At 38.2% G+C, this 24,827-nt stretch overlaps 7 protein-coding genes across 8 annotated transcripts; 4 read left to right on the top strand and 3 right to left on the bottom strand.

The window, feature by feature from the left end:
* On the top strand, positions 297-3,330 carry LOC109948302. Its single transcript, XM_020560886.1, has 2 exons — positions 297-875; positions 2,854-3,330. Exons 1-2 carry the CDS (start codon positions 603-605, stop codon positions 3,043-3,045), a joined length of 465 nt encoding a protein of 154 aa, XP_020416475.1. The 5' UTR covers positions 297-602; the 3' UTR covers positions 3,046-3,330.
* Positions 3,885-5,894, bottom strand: LOC109948301 (putative disease resistance protein At3g14460). 2 transcript variants are annotated; one of them, XM_020560884.1, is made up of 3 exons: positions 4,388-5,894; positions 4,204-4,279; positions 3,885-4,101 (listed from the first exon to the last, which is right to left on the bottom strand). In XM_020560884.1, exons 1-3 carry the CDS (start codon positions 5,841-5,843, stop codon positions 4,095-4,097), a joined length of 1,539 nt encoding a protein of 512 aa, XP_020416473.1. In that variant the 5' UTR covers positions 5,844-5,894; the 3' UTR covers positions 3,885-4,094. The 2 variants fall into 2 exon arrangements, with proteins under 2 accessions (XP_020416473.1, XP_020416474.1); XM_020560885.1 differs by having other exon boundaries at positions 3,885-4,098.
* LOC18782994 (putative disease resistance protein RGA3) lies at positions 5,878-7,331 on the bottom strand. The gene is made up of 2 exons (XM_020559341.1): positions 5,980-7,331; positions 5,878-5,884 (listed from the first exon to the last, which is right to left on the bottom strand). Exons 1-2 carry the CDS (start codon positions 7,329-7,331, stop codon positions 5,878-5,880), a joined length of 1,359 nt encoding a protein of 452 aa, XP_020414930.1.
* LOC109947786 lies at positions 8,631-9,473 on the top strand. Its single transcript, XM_020558793.1, has one exon. It carries the CDS (start codon positions 8,938-8,940, stop codon positions 9,412-9,414), a length of 477 nt encoding a protein of 158 aa, XP_020414382.1. The 5' UTR covers positions 8,631-8,937; the 3' UTR covers positions 9,415-9,473.
* Positions 18,235-19,196, top strand: LOC109947900. The gene is made up of 2 exons (XM_020559340.1): positions 18,235-19,127; positions 19,187-19,196. The coding sequence occupies exons 1-2, from the start codon at positions 18,235-18,237 to the stop codon at positions 19,194-19,196; spliced, it is 903 nt and encodes a 300-aa protein (XP_020414929.1).
* Positions 19,589-20,548, top strand: LOC109947899. Its single transcript, XM_020559339.1, has one exon. It carries the CDS (start codon positions 19,589-19,591, stop codon positions 20,546-20,548), a length of 960 nt encoding a protein of 319 aa, XP_020414928.1.
* Positions 21,515-22,601, bottom strand: LOC109947898. The gene is made up of 5 exons (XM_020559338.1): positions 22,597-22,601; positions 22,336-22,423; positions 22,144-22,230; positions 21,841-22,046; positions 21,515-21,654 (listed from the first exon to the last, which is right to left on the bottom strand). The coding sequence occupies exons 1-5, from the start codon at positions 22,599-22,601 to the stop codon at positions 21,630-21,632; spliced, it is 411 nt and encodes a 136-aa protein (XP_020414927.1). The 3' UTR covers positions 21,515-21,629.

Here is a 24,827-nt window from a genome sequence, read left to right as displayed (position 1 = left end):
CCAACAAAAAATAAGGTTTACAGCACATTAATCAATCATTAAAGCTCTCCCAGATAGCTAGTGCTAGTTCAATTTGAACTTGATGACAAATAATTGCACATAAGAAATGTGAATAAACCAATCAACTTTCTGAGCAAAAAGAAAAATACAATCAGTGTCAAATTAGTGAGAATACCTTGTAAACCAACAAACATGACAACACTTGGTTTCGCTTTCTTGGGAGTGAAAGACGGTTTCCCTGGATCCAGCATTTTGCGAAGTTCGTTAACTATAGCCTACCAAAAATAATCATTTCAATAGAAAACACAGAAAACCAAAAGAACACATGAAATTCTCTGCATAAGAGAACACAGCCCCAAACCACTATTTTCTAAAACCATACTGGCCCGGCCCGATCCTACTCATTGCTAAATCGAAAACTATTTACGAGTTTTGACCAAAAGAAATAGCCGAATAAAAAACAGTGGGTTAGACTCGATGTCACCAAAAAAAAATAAAAAAAAAATAGTGTTTTGGACTCGACTTCATCATCTGAACTATCCCATAATGCTTGGCCATCGTGACAGCAAGCAGTTTGCGTCGACAGTCAAACAGTCAGCGACATGGAAATGGTGGCGACAACTGCCTCAGCCACACCCACAGCCCCTGGAGTCTCCAGCCTCCGCTACTCTTCCGGGTCGGGCCACCGGCGGATAAGGCCCGCAAAGAAGGTCACGGGTTACAGAAAATTCGCCATCCACTACCCAAACTGCTTCTCTTCCACGAGGGTAAAATGGTCTTTGCTTATCCGAGCTCTTGACCCTCAAAGAGGAGGAGGAGAAGAAGAAGAAGAAAGTTCAGGCATCGCTAACACTACAAGCGCTCCAAACTCTCAGGTACCACCTATTTACCTTTTTCTTGTTCTTTTGAAACTTGTGTCTTGGCCTCTGTTTTCTTTGGGTTTATGGGTAGTTTGCTTTCTGTCTCTCATCGCCATATGATTGTCTTTGAAGTGTTTGCATGTCTATTGGGTATTTGAAATAAGCTTGTAATGATTTTATGATTTGAAACTATGGTGGGCAATATTTTTTATGGTTCTGCAGGGAAATTTAGTGTTCATTTCTGAGATAGATAGCAACTTTGTTCATTTTGTACAAGCATATAGAATATGAATGTCTGTATTCAATGCTACAATTATTTTCTTTGGTAATTCACTCATGTAGTTAAAGAAAGAAAAAAAAAAAAAGAGATGTAAGCTTCAATATATGTATGAGAGATCTGTGTCCGGTAGAGATTCAGGCCCAGGTAAAGAGCGAGCGTGATTGTTTTCTTAGCATAATAGATATGAACTCTTGGTCCTCTTCTAACTGTCTAGGTTTTAGTTTTTCATTTGAAGATTTCAATTTCAATTTTGCTTGCTTGGCTAAAAAATGATCAAACTTTACTTTGACCAGATGGAGTTGTTTATCAAATATTAAGTTTGTTCTCCTTTATCGATGGCTTCAAATTTCCTGATTTGTGATATCTTACAAAGCCAATCCAAAAGAAACATGTTGTTGTTGTTTGGCTCAACGAAAACATATGCAAAGGAAGACGATCAATCGAAGGACCGGTTGGTTTTGCTCTGCAGTCAAATTTTCTGCTCTTTTTCAAGGAGTTTTCCCATGTGCTTTGTTCCCAATTCGAATGCGACGGTTCCTTAAGTCATTTTTGAGCTCTAGGAACGTTGGCAATCAGTTTTGGGAACTAGGAAGAGCATTTATTGGTGCTGGTTGACTTGTTGCAAGCTTCCAATCCCTAGGCATTGAAGAGAGTGGCTGGTTGTTGGGTTTCCAGCTGGAGGAAGCTTCCCTCCTAAATTGAAAGGCTGAACTACACCAGAATTATAAAGGGGAGAGCAGATGCAAGGAAGCAAAGTAGCTGAGACCTAGTGAGCAAGGAGAAAGTCCAAGTGTTGGAGTCTTGTAAGTCTAGAAACCAAAGAGAGAAAACAAGTGTGTGAGTGTTCAATTCATCCTTGTGAGTTGTGAGGGTTTGTTACATAGTCCATTGAGAACAAAATCAAAGGGAGTTTCCACACAACACTCATGTTTCACAAGCCAATCTGACATGCTTGAGGTGTCTTAAGTACATACTTGATGGGGCCAATCTTTTGTGAATGGGCTTTAAAAAACTAATGGTCTGAGTATCTACTGTGTACTGTCCATATTTGGTGCCACATTTGTTTTTTCGGGTATACAGTTATAGAGCATGATGAGGATGATTTTATCAGCACATGAATTTTTCGTCCCCTTCTCACAGTCCTGATTTCTGTTGTCATCTGAGATTTCGCTTAGTTTTGTTTGAGTTGGCCAAGTATATATTTCATTAGGTTCTCTAGCCGGGGAAAGTACGTCCAAAGAAAATGGACTACAGAAAATGGCTTCTTTTGTGGTTTTGGATTGTTCTGTCTTTTTGAAGTATAGGGTGGCTTGATATGTCATTGGGAAAACAGAACAGAAACAAAGCTGCAATTTATAGGAGGATAACCATTGACTCCACTGATTCTCCATCAAGTAGCAAACGCAGCATTTGACTAAATTTGCAGATTTTGGGTCTACATATGACTAGTCCAACCCTGTAGAAGCAAGCAATTTACAATAATGCATCTGGTACATGAGTCCTTTTGCTGAAATGAAGGTAATGGAGCTGATAAGAGGCCCAGCAAAAGAGCCTGATTATTGGAAGAGAAGATTGTAAAAAATCTGCTCAAAATTCCTTCCTTACAAACTAATCAGGAACCGCAAGATTTAAAAGGCACTATATATCTTTTGTTATATCATGCACTGGTTTTAAGCATTCACATGATCTAAATGCTTTCTTTGTTGTAAACAGGACGATCTGGAATATCTGGGGAAGGTTGTAGCTGGTTCCATTGTGGCTGCAGCTGTTATAAAGTATGGAAGCATAGTTTTCCCCGAGATAACCAGACCCAACATCGTACAGGCTCTTATCATGATATTAACTCCTGTTATTGTAGCCATTTTGCTTTTGATCAAGCAGAGCCGTGCAGAGGGGCGAAGCTAGGAATGCAAGCCTGTAATTTGGCACATATCCTCTTGCAGGCCTATAAGACAAATTTAGATGGTTTTATAAGAACGTATAAGCAATCAGATTTTCCTGGTTAGCAAGATTGTGATATGGTTGATCGTACAATGAGGTGCCGTGCAACTGCATATTTACAAAAGCAAAATAAAGAAAAGAGAAGCTTGATGATGCAAAACAATTTCTGATCTTAAATATTTTGTTCTGTTTAAAACTCAATATCTATATTTCTGCGGGTCTTGAATGTTAGAATCATGCTACATCATGGAAGCTATTGCTACACACACAATTACTGTTGTAGCTTAACCCTTGTGTCCAGTTTCAGTCACTTCATGAGCCCTGTATTCCGAAACTGCGAACCCCAAAAGAATGCAATTCATCAACATTTGTGGAGCTGCTACAAGAATTCCAGTGATTTCTTCCACATCCATTTGAAAGAACTGCCTGTAACATCCATTTGGTCTACTTGAAAGTAAATTCAAATACAGTGAAAATTTTCAGCTGCTGAGATAAGAAAATCCCATATTACATGGAAATTGTATATCAAACCCAAGAGAAGGCGACAAGCCGGGAAAAAGAATGATGAAGATTGGAAGCTGAACCGGAGAACCATTGGGGTTATTTGACAGTGGCTTGAAGGAAAAAGTACTTCATCGTGTTTGAAAAGTGACTACATCAGTTTCATTGTGGAGGAAGTTTGAAAGCTTTATATGAAAGGAAGACAACAACCAAAAAATATTTCTTAACTAGAAAGCTTGTTAATTTAAAAATTCAAGGAAGGCACCTTAGTCAACGAACAAGATGCAGATTCACACCAAGAATATGAAGAGTTCATGATTGAATTATTGGCTATTAATGTACATATCTGACATTTCAGATGAGAGTGATATATAACAACATCTCAACAGAGATCATAATTACATATATACATGCATATCGGATATTATAATTATTTTCATTACTGTACAAAGGTGAACTCAAATGAGACTTCACTTCCAGATCTTCCCTCTTTGAATGCCATAAAAAAAGCTTCAGCTGCTGAGATAAGAAAACAAATCCCATGCCATATGCCATGATGGAATATCATCAGATAAGAAAATAAAAAACCTTCAGCTTCAGTAAGTCTAGATGATAGAGTACCTGGAATTAAGGCGTGGAGTACGTGTCTTCATCTTCATGTTCGAGTTCAAGGTAGACTTGTGTCCCAAGTTTACTCCTTCAGCCAATTCATAAGTTTGTTTCATCATCAGTTTGTTCTTGTCCTTTGGAATTTCTTTAATAAAGAGAAGAAGAAATTTTGTGATGAAAAATTAATAATAATTACCAGAAGAAGAAGAGGTGGAAGCGACACTTAGCGTCTCATCATCATCAGTTTGCTGTTGTCCGATCCAAACTCCGTCTTTTTGTACAAATTCGCCACTTGGTCCGATCCAAACTTTGATGTTCGGGATGTGAGAAATCTTGGGCCACTCGCTTCCTCCTCTGCCTTTTTGGCAACCTTGTGCAAGAATCCGACAGCCGAAACCGATGACAAGCTCCTTGAGCGGTGTATTTCGTAAGAAATTGGGCAGTGTTTTAAGCAAACCGCAATAACCAATTTGTAAGGAAGAAAGGCAGGGCATTATTGTGATTGTCTTCTGAGAATCCTCTTCTTCACTCCACCCTGTCATTCCTTCCCACTCTTCCCACATGGGCAAAAACTCGAATACAAGTTTTTTCAAATTTGGGAATAAAATAATTGGAGATGATGTTTGCGTTTCTATTCCCAAAAACTCAACCCCCACCTTTTTCAAGCTCGGCCAATCTTGTATCTCCAATACTTCAAGGGACTCCAATCTCCCCAAAGGAGGCAAAACCTCAACATAATCGAAATATCCGAGGGTAAGGATTCTCAATTTGTTTAATGACGTCATCCAATGGGGCCGGAGTGTGGTGCCACTGTAGTGATAGAGAGAGAAGGATTCCAGATTTGGAGGTGGTTGTAAGGCATTCAGTGTTTCTTCCTGGCTTGCCACAAGAGGAATCTCATCTGTTCCACCAAAGAAGAAGCGCAATTCCAGACTGACGAGGCAATTTTTGTTCACCAAATGCGCTTTCTCGGCCTGCCTCGCGTCCTTCAAATTCTCCAGAAATTCTATTCGGAAACTCCCACGAAGCTGGTCTAAGTTTCTCAAATCACTTAACCCGAATAATACTTCCTTCTTGTTATCAACCTCAAGGATGCGAACTTGATCTAGCGTTCGTAGACTTGTTAACCTTGCAATCACCTTGGGCAACTTCAGACGAAAACAACCCATGACATAAAGATGCTGCAAGTTAATCAGCTTTCCTATGCCTTCAGGTAATCTTTCAAGTGTTCTGCACCAAATGAGTCTCAAGGTTTGCAAATTCATTAAATTACACACGCTGTCTGGCAATTTCATCAAATCTTCATTATAAGACAAATCAAAGTACCTCAAATGTGCCAATTCTCCAACCTCATTCGGAACTTCTTTTATGGAGTTAAAACTCAGATTCAACGTTCTAAGGCATTTTAGCTGTGAAATTAACTCTCGACCAAATGTACTAATATTTGAATCAAAAGTTGCTAGAGTCCGTAAATTCTTGCAGCTGTACAAGGAACTCGGAAATGCACCTTCAGGTGCAAACATTAATGTCAAATGACGAGCCTTATTTTCTCCATTAAACTCCATTATTCTCTTATTACCACCCTCACCCTCCAAAACAAAGCATTCATTCTTAGTTAGAAATTGTAGAAAGTCATGCACAACATCATGCATCTTGCACCGGGTTATATATCCAAGGTCATCTTTCTCAAATTCTTGGAAGAAAGAGCGCGTTACTAAGTTATCAAAGTGCGTTTCCCCTACCTCTTCTTTTTCTTTATTTCCAATTAAATTAAGATAATTTTGTGACATCCACAACTCAATCAAGTTATCTTTTTCAATCACATAACCTTTTGGGAAAATAACACAATATAAAAGACAACATTTGTCAGTCGAGGCCAAATCATAATAACTTAGCAACAATGGTTGGAAAACTTGTTTCTCAACCACATCTAACTCCCATGTCTTACTTTTCAAAACGTCTTCCCATTCTTTCCTCGTTTTCTTGTGGCGCATGAGACCACCCAATGTCTTTGCAACAAGGGGCAGACCCTTACACTTTTTTACAATTTCTTTACCAATGACTTCAAATGTTCTATATTCACTTATTTCCCTATCAACCAATGCTATGTGACAGAACAATTTCCAACAGTTTTCATCACTCAACTCCTTCAAATTGATCGTATCAGCCGATGCTCCCATCATCATAGCAACATCCTCCTTCCTTGTGGTCACCAATATGCTACTACCCACAGCCCCATTTTGTAAAGCTAGCTTGAATGGTTCCCACTTTCTATACTCGTCGTTCCACACATCATCTAGGACAAGAAGGAACTTCTTGCCCTTAACGCACTCAACTATAATTTCCAAGAGAGTTTGCAACTCATTTGAAGCTTGGATATTTGTCCCCATTTTCAGAACATCAATGATGGCTTTGGCAATTTTGATCTCATCAAAAGGATCTGAGACACAAACCCATATTCTATTGTCGAAATGGGCTTGAACCCTTTCATCATTATATGCAAGTTGGGCAAGAGTTGTCTTACCAATTCCTCCCATCCCTACAATTGGGATGACAAGGAAGTTTGGCCTTGCTTGACCACTCTCACTCAGCAACTTTTTTACTAATATGTCCTTTTCGACTTCACGACCAAATGTCTGATCAACGAAAGAAGAACTTTTTCGTTGTTCAATTTGTTCAACTCCTCTTTTCGGGGGTTGAAAGTTATAGTTTAGTCTTTCATTAGCAATCAGAGCTAATGTTTCATTTAGTTCTTTTATCTTCTTAGCAATGTCAAGACGAAGAACTACTTGACGGCCAAAACAAAACCAAGCGGCATGAATGCAGAAACATACCTTTTTGGCATTACCAGCTTCTTGTTTCTGAATATGTAGTTTCAGAATTTCAGTACTCCACTCGTCCAACACGTCGTCCATCTCATAGGATACATCCTTCAAACTGTCCAACCAGTATCTCACGTCCACCTCCTTCATTTGCCTCTCCTCTGCATTCTCGAGCACAACTTGAATAGCTTTGAAATTGTGGGTGAGTTTTGCCACTTCTTTCTTAACATCCACAACTAGTCTAACCTCTTGTTTTACTTGTTTTTTGATGATTGAGGCCAACTGTTGTAGGATCACGGAAATGAGTGCTTCAGCCATTTGTTTGCTCTAGAAATGGATTTCTAATGGAAGAAAAAGGAAAAGAGGAAATGGAAGAAATCTTTTAATGCAAATGATAACAAGGTACGTAGTGTTGGGAAGTGTTGTAGGCATTCTCATTTCTCCCCAGCTAGTTTTATAATGTTGAGGCTAAAGAATTCTTGTAAAGCAATTCTGGCATCACGACGACAACAAACACACACTTGCCAATCAACAAAAATAGAATTTATCCCTTCCATAACTTGTTTGTTTCTTTTCTTTTAATTCCTTACTTTTACTTTAATTCAGTCATCACAACCTCTTATTCAAAAAATTAACTAAATACAAGGCTTATTCCCATATTGTTTTCTTGTTTGATTGGTCGAAGAATCCTCCAAACAGCCTCGTATTCAAAATATTAAATAAATAAAAGGCTTAGGCCATGTTTGGTATCTTAACTCAAAAAAAGAAACTCAAAAACTATAATTTTTTTCTAAAAAGATGAGTTTTCGAATAGTAATTTTAAGATCTAAAAACTCATTTGGTATTGAACACCAAACTATTTTTAAGATATAAAAAATAAAAATAAAAATCAGGAACCTTGGATTCACAAATTGAAATAAAAAGACGAAAGAAAAATTTGTGAGATTTCAATAGAAACCTAAAACATGAAAAAAGATTGATCAATTTTGGGTCCAGTAGTGAACGAAGGATACCTTAACTGAGCTGCAAACAATGGCGTCGCCCAGAACCCAAAAAATTACTTTCTCTAAGCAAAACTTTCGAGTGTTTCCCCGAGAAGACAGGAGAGAGAGAGAGAGAAAAAATATATATATAAAAACTCTTCTTTTTTTTTTTTCTTTCAATAATGTGGGTGTTTTTGAGTTTGTTTTGGTTTTGGGTTTTTAAAAATAGGCCTACCAAATAGGTTTTTTTTTAAGTTTTGGACTTCAAATTTGCTTTTGAGTTTGTAAGTTGGATCCAAGTAGGATACCAAACGGCCCTTATTATCCCCTAACCTGTAGTGAAGCTATGAGATCGACAAGTAGCTAAAAGTATATGTGAGGTCTAGGGCTTCTTAACCCACAAACATGAGTTTAGAAAAGGCAAAAAATCACTTTTGGTCCCTATAGTTTGCCTCTTTATAACTTTGGTCCCTGTCGTTTCAATTTGGTCAATTTTATCCTTATAGTTTCTTCTTCTTCTTCTTTTTTTATTATTTTAAAAAAAAAAATTATTTATTGGACATTTCCTATTGAAAGGGGCGATAGCATACTAAACTCACACATACTACACGGATGCTAGGACTCAAATCCAGGACCTTGCCTGAGGAAGTAAATATTCCATACCACTACACTAGTGGGTCATTTGTAAAAAATTTGGACCATTTCTCGATTTATGCGTGTCATCCTTTTGTCGTGAAGGGGTATTTCGGTCAACAAATTATTTAAAAAATTCATTCATTTTAAAAATAAGTATAATAAAATGTTCAAATTGAAAAATTAAAAAAAAAAACGAACCCAGCCAAACCCAATTCCACCCCATTGCAACCTCCCAACGCACCAAAAATTTAAAACAAAAAAACAAGAACAAGAACAAATATATCTTAAAGAATAAATAACAAAAAATGAAAAAAGTAAAAACAAGAACAAGAACAATCAAACCAAACCCAGAAAACGCCACCCCTATATCATCTTCCCCAACCCCGATCCCAACCTCTCCCCATACCCACCACCTAGATCCACCAGTGCAGGGCAGTGGGTGGATGTCCCAAACAAAGTACATCAAGGCCAAGTGGTTGTCTCCTCACACCCGAGCCACGTCTTCATCGTCCGATTCAATGACCGAAGAAAAGACTCAGCCTTTGATCGAGACCGCCGAGTTTGAGTTGATTCAGGGCGGAACGAACTCTGCAGGTGAGACTGAGTTGGACGAGTTGGTATTTGAGCAGTTGGAGAGTTCGGGTGAGGAAGAGAATGCGATAATGGAGAAGGAATGGAAACCGCCGGAGTTGAAGCCCAAGAGATCTCAGACTGGGGTTAAGATGGTGACTGGTTTGGCTTCTGTTTGTCTCTCTGTTTTCTTTCTTAGACTGTTTAGATGAACTGAAAAATAGTATTATATATGCCTGTATATGCGTATATGGTAGCATACCGTTTGATCCCTTATATGTTTTTTATGTAAGCGTCGGATTAGTTTTCTAAGCTTTCTTGTGATTCCGATGACAGCTGAGAAATATTGTTGGCGTGACTTGTGGATATTGACTTACTTTCCTTACACACCAAGAATTCCTATTATAATTGTAATTGATTTACTTTAATTCCTGATTTCCTACTGTAAATAGATTTAGGAATTTATTATTTACTTGCCTATTTAGGTTTCGTTGTATTATAAATATGACCTCCTACAAGGAGAAAAATACACAGAAAATTCCCACAAACAAATATTCTCTCATAGTTTTCATATTTTAGCGGCTATCTTGGAATTGCTGACTCTAGTTTCAAACCCCCGCCGCCGCTATGGGGGTTGATGATTTTTTCAACCCTCATGGAGGTAGCACCACCGACTCCTTCTCTCATTCTCAACCAACCATCGTTGAGTTGAGTGTCCAGATGGCTCCGCCCCTACAGATGCAGACTTTGACCCCAAACCCGATCCAGAATCAGGATCCTCTTTTGACGACCCCGACCCCGACTATGACGACGACGACCCCGACCTTGACTCCGAAGACGACCTCGACCCCCACTCCGATGATGACCCCAACCCCGAATTTGTCTTTGATTCAGACATCGATCCCGATTTCGACTCCGACTCCGGCCTCCACTCAGGCTCAGATTCCGATCCAAATTCCTACTCAACCTGTATCCTATGCATCTTCCGCTGCACAGATTATGACTTCTAGACTAACGACCCAGATACATGGACCAAATTGCGCATATTGTGGTGATCCGAGACACACTTGTGAGACTTGTTTTAAATCGCATGGCTACCCCGATTGGTGGGCTACTCTTACAGATCGAGGACAATGCAATATGACCAGTAATGGTACTGGTTATGGATTCCATACTTCCGATAAGATTGATTCCAAGAGCTGGATAATTGATTCTGGTGCAACTGATCATATGACGTTTGACCCTGATGATTTTCTGAATACTACACAACCTCGACGAACCTGTATTGCAAATGCCAATGGTGTTACTTATCCTGTGACAGGGGCTGGCACTGTTGCACTCTCATCCTCTCTCACCTTGTCTAATACTTTACTTGTTCCATCTTTATCTACTAAATTGTTGTCAGTTAGTCAGCTTACTGAACAATTGAATTGTTGTGTACTCATTTACCCGAGTTTTTGTTTGCTTCAGGATATTCACACTAAGGAGATTCTTGGTCGTGGTACTAAGAGAGGGGGGCTATATTATGTCGATGACTTCAGTCCCGGCGTGGCTAACAGTGTGACACACCCCTTTGATAGCAAACAAAAGCAAATTTGGTTGTGGCATCGTCAATTGGGACATCCGTCTTTTAGTTATATGAAGCATCTTATACCAGATTTATTCTCAGGTTTCAAAGACTCCGACTTCACATGTGATACTTGTATTTTGGCCAAGAGTCACCGTGTGCCCTACCCGTTGAGTACGAACAAGTGTACTACTCCATTTACGTTAATTCACTCTGATGTCTGGGGACCTTCGCCTATCACTGCTCATTCTGGTGTTCGATGATTTGTCACATTCATTGATGATTGTACAAGGATGACATGGCTTTATTTGCTGAAGAATAAAAATGAAGGGTTTTCCCGTTTTCAGTCCTTCCACAAACAGATGAAAACTCAGTTTAATGCTCAAATCCAGATTCTTCGCTCAGACAATGGTGGAGAATTTGTCAATCATGACTTTCAGACTTACTTCCAACAACATGGAATTATCCATGAGAAGACTTGTCCTCAGACACCACAACAAAATGGTGTTGCTGAACGAAAGAATTGACATCTTCTTGAAACCGCCCGAGCACTTTTGATTGGCGCTCATGTTCCTCGCCATCACTGGGATGATGCTATTGTCACTGCAGTTCACCTGATCAACCTTATGCCTTTTGGTGTATTGACCTTTAAAACTCCCTTATAGGTGCTTGCACAACACAGACCTCTGCCCTCTGTTTTGGTACTCACACCCCGAATCTTTGGATGTGTGGCTTTCATTCATCTCCACAAAAATCAACGTAGCAAACTTGATCCCTGTGCGCTTCGTTGTGTTTTTGTGGGTTATGCCACTCATCAGAAAGGTTACCGCTGTTATCACCCTCCTACCCAACGAACCTATGTCACTTTGAATGTGACCTTTCTGGAATCTGAGCTGTTCTTTCATGACCCATCATCCAATTCTGCGCTTCAGGGGGAGATATGAAGTGAAGAGCAGAATTGGAGCAACTTGGAAAACAAAGAAATTCTCCTATGTACAGAAATGATTGATCATCCCGAGTCTGGAGCACGAGATTACTCTCTGTTGAAAAGCGACCAATCGCCCATTCATAGCGATCAATTGCCTGACCCACCTGATCCATGCGAAGATATTTCTGATCCAAGTCTCACACCTACAAACAATACAGAACAACAAGATGAAGACCCCCCTTCTAACTCAACAGTACCAACAGACCAATCTCCTGAGAATATCCTTGAGGTAACTACTCCTACTAGACTTGTGCATTTCGATGATAAAACTATTGGATATTAATTATCTTTCAGGCAAAATCGTGGGCAGCCACCAAATCGTTATTCACCTGATATTGGCAAGACATCCAAGTATCCAATTGCAAATCATATATCCACTGAGAAGGTGTCTGAACCACTCAAGGCTTTTGTGCATCAGTTGTCTGCTATCCATATTCCAACCAAGGTTTCTGAAGCATTGAAAGATCCTAAGTGGGTCCAAGCTATAAAAGAGGAGATGAAAGCTCTTGAGAAAAATCAGACTTGGACATTGGAGACTATACCACGAGGAAAAAAGACTATCGGATGTAGATGGGTGTTTACTATAAAACACAATGCAGATGGATCTATCGAGTGATACAAGGCAAGACTTGTGGCAAAAGGGTACACACAGACCTATGGTATAGACTATGAAGAAACTTTTGCACCAGTTACAAAGTTAAACACCGTCAGAGTCTTATTGTCCCTTGCAGCTTATTTAGATTGGCCACTACACCAGTTTGATGTAAAGAATGCTTTTCTACATGGCGAACTCATGGAGGAGGTGTACATGGACATTCCTCCTGGATATAATACTGCTCAGACTAGAACAGTTTGCAGATTACGAAAAGCATTGTATGGATTGAAACAGTCACCACGTGCATGGTTTGGACGGCTCACCATGGCAATGAAGAACAATGGTTTCAAACAATGCAACTCAGATCATACTCTGTTCTTGAAACATCGAAAAGGGAATGTAACAGCATTAATAATCTATGTTGATGATATGATTATTACTGGGAATGATAAATAGGAAATATCACAGCTACAAAACTATCTGGCTACGGAGTTTGAGATGAAGGATCTAGGTGGACTCAAGTATTTCTTGGGAATTGAGGTGGCTCGATCGCAGCAAGGCATATTTCTCTCTCAAAGGAAATATGCCTTGGACTTGTTGACAGACACAGGAATGCTAGATTGTAAACCTGCGGACACTCCTATTGTTCAGAATCATCATCTTGGAGAATATCTGGATCAAGTTCCAACGAACAAAGAAAGATACCAAAGGTTAGTGGGAAGATTGATCTATTTGTCACATACTCGACCAGACATTGCTTATGCGGTGAGCGTTGTCAGTCAATTTATGCACTCTAAAAGTGAAGACTACATGAATGCAGTTCTTCGGATACTTAGATATTTGAAGTCTGCACATGGAAAAGGACTTATGTTCTCAAAGCATGGTCATCTAAATATTGATGGTTATTCAGATGCAGATTGGGCAGGTAATGTAACAGATAGAAAATCCACATCGGGTTACTTCACATTCGTGGGAGGTAATTTGGTGACATGGAGGAGCAAGAAACAGAATGTAGTAGCTTTATCCAGTGCAGAAGCCGAGTTCAGAGGCATGACTAAAGGGATTTGTGAACTTTTTTGGTTAAGAAAGTTGCTTATTGAACTCGGGTATAAACCTACGTCCACAATGAATCTCTTTTGTGATAACAAGGCTGCTATAGCCATTGCACAGAATCTGGTTCAGCATGATCGTACTAAACATGTTGAGGTGGATCGACACTTCATCAAACAGAAGCTTGAGGCTAAAGTATTTCAGTTTCCTTTTGTGAAATCTGAGGATCAATTGGCAGATATTTTGACAAAGGCGATTTCCAGTAAAGCATTCCACAATTCACTGGATCAATTGGGCATTGGCGACATCTATGCACCAACGTGAGGGGGAGTGTTGGCGTGACTTGTGGATATTGACTTACTTTCCTTACACACCAAGAATTCCTATTATAATTGTAATTGATTTACTTTAATTCATGATTTCCTACTGTAAATAGATTTAGGAATTTATTATTTACTTGCCCATTCAGGTTTCGTTGTATTATAAATATGACCTCCTACAAGGAGAAGAATACACAGAAAATTCCCACAAACAAATATTCTCTCATAGTTTTCATATTTTAGCAAATATAACCAAAGGTGATTATTCCCACCAATAACAGAGTTGTGGAGGCAAAGAGAGGCCAAAAGTAACCCAAAATGGATATGAGTCTAGGGGCTGCATACAAAAGTGAGAAAAATATTAGTGAAACCAAGGTTGCCATGCCGAAATTAAATATGTACTGCAGAAGCTGTGGTGAGATATCATCCATGGCCATGGCTTGCTTTGTTTTCTCAATTACAATCACAACTCTCAGAGAGGGAGGGATAGGTTATTGGAGCAGACCTCATAAACACACCAGACCAGAGGTGGTCTCTCAGCCATTTTAAAGCACCGTTTGCAACGGACCTGCGTATTCGAAGAACTTGTTTGGTCAATTGCATTGCACATGATGAGTGCATTAATTAATGAAGAGAAGATAAAAGTAATGCATCTGAAGAACAGAATACCCTACACATGAAAACAGAATATATATAATCTCCAGAGCTTGTGATCAATTGCAGACTATACATGTTCGGACATGCCGGGTTTAAAACAGAATAGCTCGAGGAAATTTGGTGGCAACCAAATTTTCTATATATCTTTTTAGTCTTTTCTGGAAATAGATTTTCAATTTTCACTCAGTAGTTAATGACCATAATAAGTAGTATTAATACTTGGTAGTTGGAAGAGAGAGAGCTCTTCAAGCAGTTCACGCTCATTGGCACTATAAAGAAATTAAATAGAATTCCAGCTTCTGAAAGCTGAGAAGAAAATGACAAAAGGAAAATGGAAAATCTGAAATTATTAGGTCTCAAAAGTGTAGATGCACAATAGCCACATCCACATGTCATACTGACAGTAGTTTTGAAGGAGCATTATGTTATGGTGATTTGGTTTGCACATGAGAGTCACAGATATTATGATCCTCAGCTGGACAAGCATGGGACTCTAAGTTAGCTAAATCAGAAGGAAACCCTTTTGTTGAAGATGAGTTGTCCTTGTAACTTGATAGAACTGCTTCATCCTCGCCATTTCCTTCTTCTAGGCCATATTCATCCCAACTTTCAGATAATGTTCGATTCGTCGTCGGAACCTGATGGTACCCAGGTAATGGTTCATCTTCATAACTCTGTAAAATATCTCAAAATTTAGTGAACTTTTCCAGTATTTCAGAAACCATAAATTATACATTATGTATTTGATTTCACTGGAAATAGCAAACTTCAAACCAAAGAACTAACTTGAAGATAAGGGGAAAAATGCCTTAATTAGTAAACAATAAAAAATTTCTGGAGAAATATTATATCCATAAAAAAATTTAAAAACATTAATTATTGATGTAATAAAAAATATTGAAAGCTCACTTACTAGGTAGAGGTCAAAACTATAATTGGGAACCGAAACAACATCATAAAGTAATGCAAATGGGCATTGAAAACAAAGTCTCACAATAATAAAGTAAACAGAGAAAAGACCAAACGAGAGAGTAAAAATGAAGCAAATGAAGCATGGCTGGAAATTTGCACTCACAAGTGTGAAAACAGGGGTAGTCTTGAGCAGAGAACAGAGAAGCAGGGCGTGAGGCGGGGGAAGAAGAAAGGAACCTGAGATTTTCAGGGCTGCTGCCCTGCACCAAAGCAGCATGAAGAGCTCTCAGCTCCTCTGCTTTGGTAATGGCAGCTTGAATTTCTTGCCTGCTGACTTCATTTATTGTTACTCTCTTGGTCCTGAATTTTTTACTTCATTTTATTAAAAGCAGGGCATATACAACCAGGCACTAGTACAAAGCAACAGCGGTGAACATAATGACATAACAACATTGCAACAAATTTTTTAAGTCACCATACCTCATTGTTAATATTGAAAACGCAGGGACGAACATGCCTTCAGAGTACAACTTTAGGAGAACTTACATGTAACGGCAGTATCGCAAGCCTATCACACATTGCAATGTTAGAAAGTTAAAATACATGGCAATGGGTGATTGACTCAGGATAGCTCCATAGTGGTACCCCCGTGGTAAGTAAGGTTTTTTTCAACTTCAGGGTACCAAACTGAAATTAACGCATTAAAAAAGTATGATTACGAAAATGCTTGCCATGGAAATTTACGGACCAAAATGAAACTTGAGATTGGGTTGGGATTGAAATTGTCATAAGTTTTTTTCTTTTTAATATAAGCGGCATGTGAGCATGAGAAAATCGAACACAAGATCTCGCATCCAATATATTTAGTATAACATGCATTATAGTTGAATAAATTTTCATGTGAACTTTTGGTTCCCTCCTAACAGTATTTTGCTTGCATGTGTGAAAATAAATTAGAGCTGTTTATAAAAATAGTAAGTTTGTTTTCTTTTATAGGTGACTTCAAATTCGCTGATTTGTTATCTCTTGCCTGGCCAGACTGAAAGAAACATGTTTCACAAACCAATCTAACATGCTTGAGTTGTCTAAGTTAATGGTTTGAGTATCAATTATGTACTGGCCAATCGTTTGTTTCACTCACTTTATGAGCCCTGTATTTCATCAATTTTGTGGAGCTGCTACAATAATTCCAGTGATTTATTCCACATCCATTTGGTCTACTTGAAAAAAAATTCAACTGCCGTGAAAATCTTCAGATGCTGAGATAAGAAAATCACATATTACGTGATGTTAATTTATGGGAAAAAAGGTTTAGGAAATGGTTGGTTTAGTGTTTAGGACAACAACTTAACTTGGAATAGAGAACTTTTAAAAGAATAACAAAGTAGTTTTACTTGAATAAAGTAGGAAAGGTACAAAGCTTTAGGTAGTTTTCAGCTTGATTACATAAGTGGGCTGCATGCATATTCATAGAGGTGCTAAACCGACTATCTAAGTCGGCAAATTACTAGACAAGTCGGTTGTGCACAGTAACCAACTGTCTAAAGTATTTTTAGACGCTAGTTGTCCTATAATTCTAGAATTCTCTAGTTATAATTACATTAGATGATTATTAGGATGGTTCTAGTAAGAGTCAACCAACTTTTATTTAGTAATTCTCTCAATTGTTCTAGAATTTTCTAGTTTTATCACACAAGTGTGCATTAATGTTTAAGAAAAATTAGGTTTTAGACATAATTAACTTTATTATTTAGTTTGTAAGATATTGGATATTTTGGTTTTAGTTTTAATACCTAGAAAAAAACTACTATTTTGGATTAGCCCAAAGAGAGGCCCAGATTCGTTGGGCCAGGTAAAAAATAACAAATGATAAGACAATTCTACCATTCTTCTTAAAAAGCCTGGCCCATTTGTAAACCTACAAAGTAAATGACGCTTTTGCCCCTGAATGTTTAAACAAGGCGCGAGCCTGTTCTCTCTGTTTCGTTTTCATCCTCGTTTGTTTGTCAGTAGATTTTGTTCGTTTGGCAGGCAAATTTCGTTCGTTTGGCAGGCAGATTTCGTTTGTTTGGCAGGCAGATTTCGTTTGTTTTCGTTTTCGTTCTCGCCGTTGGAGCTCAATTTTCTGGTTGGTTTTCCTTTTATTTCTTCCTTTTTCGTTCGATTATCATGCTCTGTCAGTTTTTTTGTTCGATTATCATGCCGAATCTTTTTCGTTCGATTATCATGCCGCATCCTGTTCCAAAATTCAGTGCAGTTTGTTTGTTTCCTTCTAATTGGATAATCTTTCGTTTGATTATCATGCCGAATCTGTCAGTTTTGGGTTTTTCGAGCTCAGTTTTGTGGCTCGATTTTGTGGCGCGATCTTGTGGCTCAGTTTTGTGGCTCGATTTTTTTTGCCTCCTCTGTTATAAACTACATCTGTTTGTTGGAGTGTTGGCAGAAACTGCATTGCAGTTTCTGATTTCATAAAGGCAATGTTACAACTGCTCATGGAGTTAAATGTGTTTTGATATTAGTTTTAGTACTTTTAACGTGGTTTCCTTTTGGTTTCTATTCGATTTGTTTTGCCTCCTCTGTTATAAACTGCATCTGTTTGTTGGAGTGTTGGCAGAAACTGCATTGCAGTTTCTGGTTTCATAAAGGCAATGTTACAACTGCTCATGGAGTTAAATGTGTTTTTATCTAAGTTTTAGTACTTTGAACATGGTTTTCTTTTGGTTTCTATTCAAATTTAAGGGTATGTTATCACATAAAGTGCAATGTTGTTTCTGTTATTTCAGTTTTTGACTATAAACTGCAGTGCAGTTTCTTGTTTCATAATTCGATTTCATACTAATATTTGGATTTCTATTGGAATGTTACAACTTCTCATGTACATTATTTAGTGATTTTAATTGTTTTCTGTTTTTGTTTGTTGTTTTGTTTGCATTTTCAAGGCTAATGGAGGTGTGTGCCATTGCCAAGTGCACATATAAGTCGGAAACCATCATGTTTTCAGTTTCATCAGAGTCATCCATGGTTGATATTTTGAAGACTTTGTGTCTGAGGGTTAGGGGTTTGCAGTTGGGTTGTTTCACATTACGATATTCGGTGCCCAGTTATCCGAGTTGTTTTCTAGAAACGGATAGCGATTTGGACTTGATGAGGACATTTTTGTTGATATCAAATGAGAAGACTGTTGATATTTTAGTGAAGGATTTATGCGGGAGCAGTGAATATAGTGGTGATTTTTGTGTAAATAAGGAGTTGATAGCATGTGAAAAGGGCGAGTCGTCGTGTTCTAGTACTGTCGAAGACAGAAATGAGTTTTTGGGCAGGTCGAAGAGAGCAAGTGCTAAGCCTTTGTTGTCGAATGAGTGGGAGACATACATACATCATGTGGGGCAGAAGTTTGACGGTGGTGCAGAGGAGTTCCGGTTGAAATTGTGCAAGTACGCTCTTGAAGTAGGATTTAATTTTTTATATGCCGGCAATGACAAGAAGCGGGTGGTTGCTGTTTGTTCGAATAAGAAATTGGAGGGTTGCAGCTGGCGTGTTTATGCTTCTCGTTGTGAAGCTACTGGCAGTTTTGTAATTCGGACGTTAAATAATGTTCATACATGTGCGGGTCGGATACGGGAATCAAAGAGTAAGATGATGAGGTCTCGTGTGGTGTCCTCCCTCATTGTGGACAGAATTCGTGCAAAACCAGAGCTGAAGCCAGTTGAGATTATACACGAGTTCAAAGATTATTATGGTATAGACATTTCATACTACCACGCATGGTTTGGCAAAGAGTTAGCTAAATTGGACGTTCACGGTGATGAGTCGAAGTCCTTCAACGAGTTAGTGTGGTATGCGGACGCCGTAAAGGAAACTAACACTGGTTCTCTCTGCACTCTTGATTGTGAAGCTGGAATTAATCGATTTCGACGGTTTTTTGTCTCTTTTGGCGGTTGCATTGCTGGATTTCAATATTGCATACCCTTGTTGTTCATTGATGCTACGTTTTTGAAGAGCAAGTACAAGGGGCAGCTTCTCTGTGCTTCGGGAAAGAATGGAAATCAAGGTATGGTTACTGTAATGTATTGCAGATTTTCATTTGTTGCAATTTTAGCAGAAACTGCATTGCAGTTTCCCTTTTTTGAGCAGATTTATTTTCATAAACTGCACTGCAGTTTTCCTTTTTTGCTTATACTTGTGCTTTTGGTTTTGTTTTGCAGGGTTTTATCCTCTAGCTTTTGGAGTTGTTGATTCTAAGACAGAGGAGAATTGGACTTGGTTTCTTCAACATTTGGCTTCTATATTGCTACCGATGGGGAGAGTGGTGACCTTTTTCTCGGACCGCAATCAAGGTTTGTTAAATGCAATGGGGTTTGTGTTTCCCGGATGGCCTCATTCTTACTGTTATTATCACCTCAAACAGAATTTGATATCAAAGTACCCGAAGTCAGGTTATGGGAAACTGCTCCAAGACCGTGTTATCAATTTATTTAGTAGATGCGCATATGCTGTTACGGAGGAAGAGTTTAAGGTAGCAATGGAGGAGTTGGTGATTGTTGGGAGTTCGAAAGTAAAGACATTTATATCTGATTTGTCTAGAGATCACTATGCCAACGCATTTTTCAAAGGAATGCGTTATGGGGAGATGGCAAACAGTTTAGCGAAGTCCTTTAATAATTGGGTTGGTGTGTTTCGAGATTTGCCGGTGCTACCTTTGATAGAAGGGATTCGACAGAAATTGATGGTATTGAATTCTCAACGACGAATTGAAGCGGAGAAGTGGACAACAGTTTTGTGTCCGGAGATGGAGACTAGACTCTGTGAAAATGCGGAGGCCGGTAGGACTTGGGTAGTTCGTCGTTCTAATTGCACTGTTTTTGAAGTATTTGCTGATTATTCTGTGATGGTTGATCTCGAGCAAAGGACTTGTTCTTGCCGTCTTTGGCAAATTGACGGTTTTCCTTGCACACATGCGGTGGCTGCAATCCTAGCAAAGAGAGATTCAGTTTATGATTACGTGGAGTGTTACTACAAAATCGACTTCTTTCGAAAAGCCTATGAGAGTCCTATTTTTCCTATTCCAGATATTGGGAAAGGATTGGGCAGCAATGGTTCTGCATCTGGAGTTGTGCTTCCGCCAATTACAAAGAGGCCAGCCGGAAGACCACCAACAAAGAGGATCAAAGTTTTTGGTGAATTTAAAAGGCCATTGAAATGCAGTCGGTTCAGTGTTGCTGGGCACAATAGGAAGACTTGTAAGGCTATTATATGAACACTCCTTCTCATTTTACAATTTTTTATTTTAGATATGGTTTAGCGAATGTATAGTCAGTTTCTGCGTTGCACTTTTTGCAAAAACTGTATTGCAGTTTTAGTTGCTTGTAATTGGCTACACAGCGTCTAATTGGATATTGTGGTTCTTTTTTGAAGTTAATGAAAATTATACAATTGTTTAATGAGTGGATATTCGTTTTCGACTGCCATTCAATGCTTGTTTTCAGATTTTGAGCAGATTTTGTTGCAGAAACTGCAGTGCAGTTTCTATTTATTTGTTGCAGATTATGAGCAGAAACTACATTTCAATGCTGACCTACTTAAATGTGTTTTGAACAAAGTTTTAGTACTTTGATTATGGCTTTGGCTTTTGGGTTCTTTTCACATTTTTTGAGCTGATTTTTTATTTATATTTATTTATATAAACTGCACTGCAGTTTTAATTTGTTGCAGTATTTTTGACCAGAAAATTCAGTGCAGTTTGTTTGTTTCCTTTTGGTTTTGTTGCATCCTGTTCCAAGATTATATTACAGTTTATATGTATAGGAAATATGTTCTCATATACCATAACTAGAAATATTTACAAACATCCACAAGAATTAAGATACATATTGTCTTGAGTTAACGAAAGGCAAATCACTAGAGACGATTAATTACACAGTTTTTGTGGTGTAGGAGTTTTGTGACATATTGTACTCGATATTCATTCATGAATTTCTTGTCCACGCTTTTTGGAATGGGCTGTCCTTGTGCTATTTTATCCATATAGAACATGACGAACATGCCGCAATCCAATCTGCAAATGAAATACGAGATTAGTTTTTTTTGCCTTCCAATGATTTCAAACTATAATGAATAGTTGAGTAGACACAATTCTTACGAAGATGCACTTTGTTGAGCACATTCCATGTCATCCACAAATGGAAACTGCAATGGATTTTGCATAATCCATTTGAGAGTGAGTTCTTCAGTTGGAGTCAAATCTTTTTGTACAAGTGTCGGGGGCCCTTCCTTTTGCTTCACAAGTGTTGGTTTTTTTTTAGTTTCTATGAACACTCGTGCTTGAGGTCTTATATATTCTAGCCACCCTTCAACAATATTAACCTGTTTACAGAAGCAGAAAAAAAGAGAAAAAGAAATGGTAATCAGTGCATTGCATATTATAGTTTTGGTCTGAAATTAGGCAGTATGTATAATACAGAAACTGCAATGCAGTTTCTGTTTGTGTTTGTGCTAAGAAATTAAGACAGTTTCATTCCACTTACAAAGTTTCGAGCAATGTCAATGCACCTTTCTTCTTTTCTACGTCCCAACGATCTAAGTGGATTGTAGTGTCTCCACTTTCGTTCATTTTTGTGAAATGTGAGAAGTGTGAAGTGGAACTCTTCTTTTGAAATAATCGGGAAGAAAAGAACACTGCATTTCCCGAGTTTTTCAAGTAAGTGTTCATACAGGAACCTGTGCCAAGATGGCTCTTGGAAGCTTTGCATGTAAGCCTGATATCACAGAATGGCAATTTGTTAGTATATATTTTTCGAAAACTGCAGTGCATTGTCTGTTTAAACAATTTTGAATTTTCAAAATAATACTTACCCAAGTCCATGTGGACATGTACTGTGGACTCTCTGTCTGCATGGGCTCTATTTTATCCTCCTCTATTTGGATATAGGCCTCAATAACCTGTTTCACATTGATTGGAGAAAAATGGAATTATAAATGGGTAATATAGGTAGCACAAATAAAAAATACAGTGCAGTGTGTGTTATAGAATTGGTAAATACTTACGTTTTGTGACAGTTCCAGGTCCCATACAATATCTTTGAGATCATGGTTTGTCACTTTCTCATTATTGAGTCCTGCCCAAAAGATATCACTGCGGATTCGAATACATGAAATTCACAAGATTAGTTTTAGTTTAATTGTAATTAAAAGATGAAAGAATTGTTATTTTGGAATAGAGATATTACCGAAGTTGAGCACTTAAGTAGTGTTTTTCAATTATTTCCCTGTCCGCCTTTGGAATTTTCTGCCACACCTTCCTCTGACCCCATCCTAGTTTTTTCTTTGTTTGCTTTTTTTGTCCTTCATCTTCATCACTTGATTGTTGCAGATCTACAGGTATTGAATCATGAAGGCTCGTTCCTTTTGGGGGATCAGGAATTGGATTTGTAGCATCGGGCTGAGATGCCTCTTGTGTTAACTGCAGATTGAAAGGAAACTAATTAGAAACTTCATTCGATAAAACAGAAACTGCAATGCAGTTTCCATTTCTGTAAAGCAGATAACACACTGCATTGCAGGAAATGGAAACTGCATTGCAGTTTCTGTTTCTTAAAGCAGATAACACACTGCATTGCAGGAAATGGAAACTGCAATGCAGTTTCCATTTCTGTAAAGCAGATAACACACTGCATTATAGGAAATGGAAACTGCATTGCAGTTTCTGTTTCTGTAAAGCAGATAACACACTGCATTGCAGGAAACGGAAACTGCATTGCAGTTTCTGTTTCTGCAATGCAGAAAATAGAAAAAAGAAGCAGCTTGAACTGCAGTAATTGCATACCTCCTCGGAAGAGATAAGCTTGAATTGTGGTAGTTCTTCATCATCCTTTTTTGCCTCCTTTTTTGTTTTCTTATTTTTTTCGTACACATAACAAGATGCTTGAAGCCTCTTTCTTTCTCTGTTCTTCACCCTTTGCACTCTTGAAGGAACATCAGGTGTTGGAGCATCTTGCTTCTTCTCTTCTTCTCTCTCTTCTTGTTGCTTATCTTGTTCTTTATTTTCTTCTTCTCTCTCATTTTCTTCTTCTCTCTCTTCTTGTTGCTTCTCTTCTTCTTTCTTTTCTTCTTCTTTCTCTTCAACTGGTTGTGTTGGTTGTTTTGTAGGCAGATCCATCTCCATTTCAAAGATTGTTGGGTCTGACAACAAGCTTTCAATTTCTGCCTTGTACTTTTCTTGAATCTCCTTTTTCTTGGCAATCTTCTCCATGTCAATACCAGTTTCCTTGCCTTCCAATTCTGCAATCCTCCTTTTCAAATTTTGTATTTCATTAAGCTGAACTGTAGATTCCACTGTCATGGTGGCAGTCACATATTCTTCATTATCTAATTTCTCTATGTATGTTGCCAACTCCACTTCCAGCTCCTTTGATCTCTTTTCTGCTTGGATAAATATATCCCACAATTCCTTCATTTTCTTCTCACTGTCTTCATTTTTTTCATCCTTCCACAGTTGTAAACTTTCCGGGCAAACGAAGCTAGGATCTTGTTGTTAGCGGTAGTTGATTTGGTCTGTCATGGACTTCACCAAGAGGTCTTGAATTGCAAGAGGTTCTTTTCCAGCTTCATTCTCAAACATTTTCTTCTTTCCAGACTCTTTTAATTCTGGAGTTTGATCAGCATCATCAGGTTTTCCTTGGTTTTCTGCTTCCTCTGCTTCTCCTTGTTGTCCCTCATCATCTTCTTTTTCTTTTTCCTGCATATTGAACAGAAACTAATTAGAAACTGCATTGCATTGGAGGAAACGAAAACCGAAATGCATAATTCACTGTTTAGAGATTCTTATACCTTGTCAAGAGGGTCTCCCTCTTCTTCGGTAGTTTTTCTCTTTTTATATGTTTTCAAAATACCCTGTACAATGAGATTGAATGATTCAGAAACTGCATTGGATAAAATGCAAACTGCAATGTAGAAAACACAAACTGCAATGCACTGTATACAGATTTCAATTACCTTCTCAATAGTGTCTTCCTCTTCCCTGGTAGTTTTTTACTTTTTAGGAGTTTTGAAAATACCCTGTACAATGAGAATGATTTAGCATGGATTCACATTCAAGATACATTAAAACAGAACATGCGATAAATTGCATACCTCGATGTCATTCAAGTCCTTTATTTGGTTGAATCTTGTGTGGAGTTCCACAAGACTCCATTTAAGAATGGCAGGAGTTTCTTTCTCCTTGCCAAGGATTGGTTGTATGATGTTTGTCCTCTCACACAGTAGAAACTGCACAGTTCAAAAACAAGATATATCAGAAATTAGGTTGGAAACTGCATAGGATAAAACAGAAACTGCGTTGCAGTTTCCATTTCTACAAACAACCAGAAAACAAAAGGCAAAAACAGTAGCAAAAACTAATATCAAAACACATTTAACTTCATGAGCAGTTATAACATTCCCATAAACCCTAGCAAAAAGCACTCTGAAATTGAATTATGGAACCAGAAACCGCAATGCAGTTTCTGGTCAAAATCGAAGACAAACAACCAGAAAACAAA

The sequence above is a fragment of the Prunus persica genome, chromosome G3 (genome assembly GCF_000346465.2).
Source record: "Prunus persica cultivar Lovell chromosome G3, Prunus_persica_NCBIv2, whole genome shotgun sequence".
Taxonomy (NCBI): Eukaryota; Viridiplantae; Streptophyta; class Magnoliopsida; order Rosales; family Rosaceae; genus Prunus; species Prunus persica.
This window is presented reverse-complemented; position numbering and strand designations above follow the sequence as displayed.

Excerpts from the sequence above, each read along its gene's own strand:
- LOC109947899 (XM_020559339.1), top strand. The coding sequence starts at position 19,589 with ATGGGGAGAGTGGTGACCTTTTTCTCGGACCGCAATCAAGGTTTGTTA.
- LOC109948302 (XM_020560886.1), top strand. The coding sequence starts at position 603 with ATGGAAATGGTGGCGACAACTGCCTCAGCCACACCCACAGCCCCTGGA. Across the intron at positions 876-2,853 it reads CAAGCGCTCCAAACTCTCAG|GACGATCTGGAATATCTGGG; the intron begins GTACCACCTATT and ends TGTTGTAAACAG.
- LOC18782994 (XM_020559341.1), bottom strand. The coding sequence starts at position 7,331 with ATGGCTGAAGCACTCATTTCCGTGATCCTACAACAGTTGGCCTCAATC.
- LOC109947786 (XM_020558793.1), top strand. The coding sequence starts at position 8,938 with ATGAAAAAAGTAAAAACAAGAACAAGAACAATCAAACCAAACCCAGAA.
- LOC109948301 (XM_020560884.1), bottom strand. The coding sequence starts at position 5,843 with ATGCATGATGTTGTGCATGACTTTCTACAATTTCTAACTAAGAATGAA. Across the intron at positions 4,280-4,387 it reads TTCCACCTCTTCTTCTTCTG|GAGTAAACTTGGGACACAAG; the intron begins GTAATTATTATT and ends AATTGGCTGAAG.
- LOC109947900 (XM_020559340.1), top strand. The coding sequence starts at position 18,235 with ATGGAGGTGTGTGCCATTGCCAAGTGCACATATAAGTCGGAAACCATC.
- LOC109947898 (XM_020559338.1), bottom strand. Across the intron at positions 22,231-22,335 it reads ACCTGGAACTGTCACAAAAC|GTTATTGAGGCCTATATCCA; the intron begins GTAAGTATTTAC and ends AATGTGAAACAG. Across the intron at positions 21,655-21,840 it reads GGACGTAGAAAAGAAGAAAG|GTTAATATTGTTGAAGGGTG; the intron begins GTGCATTGACAT and ends TTCTGTAAACAG.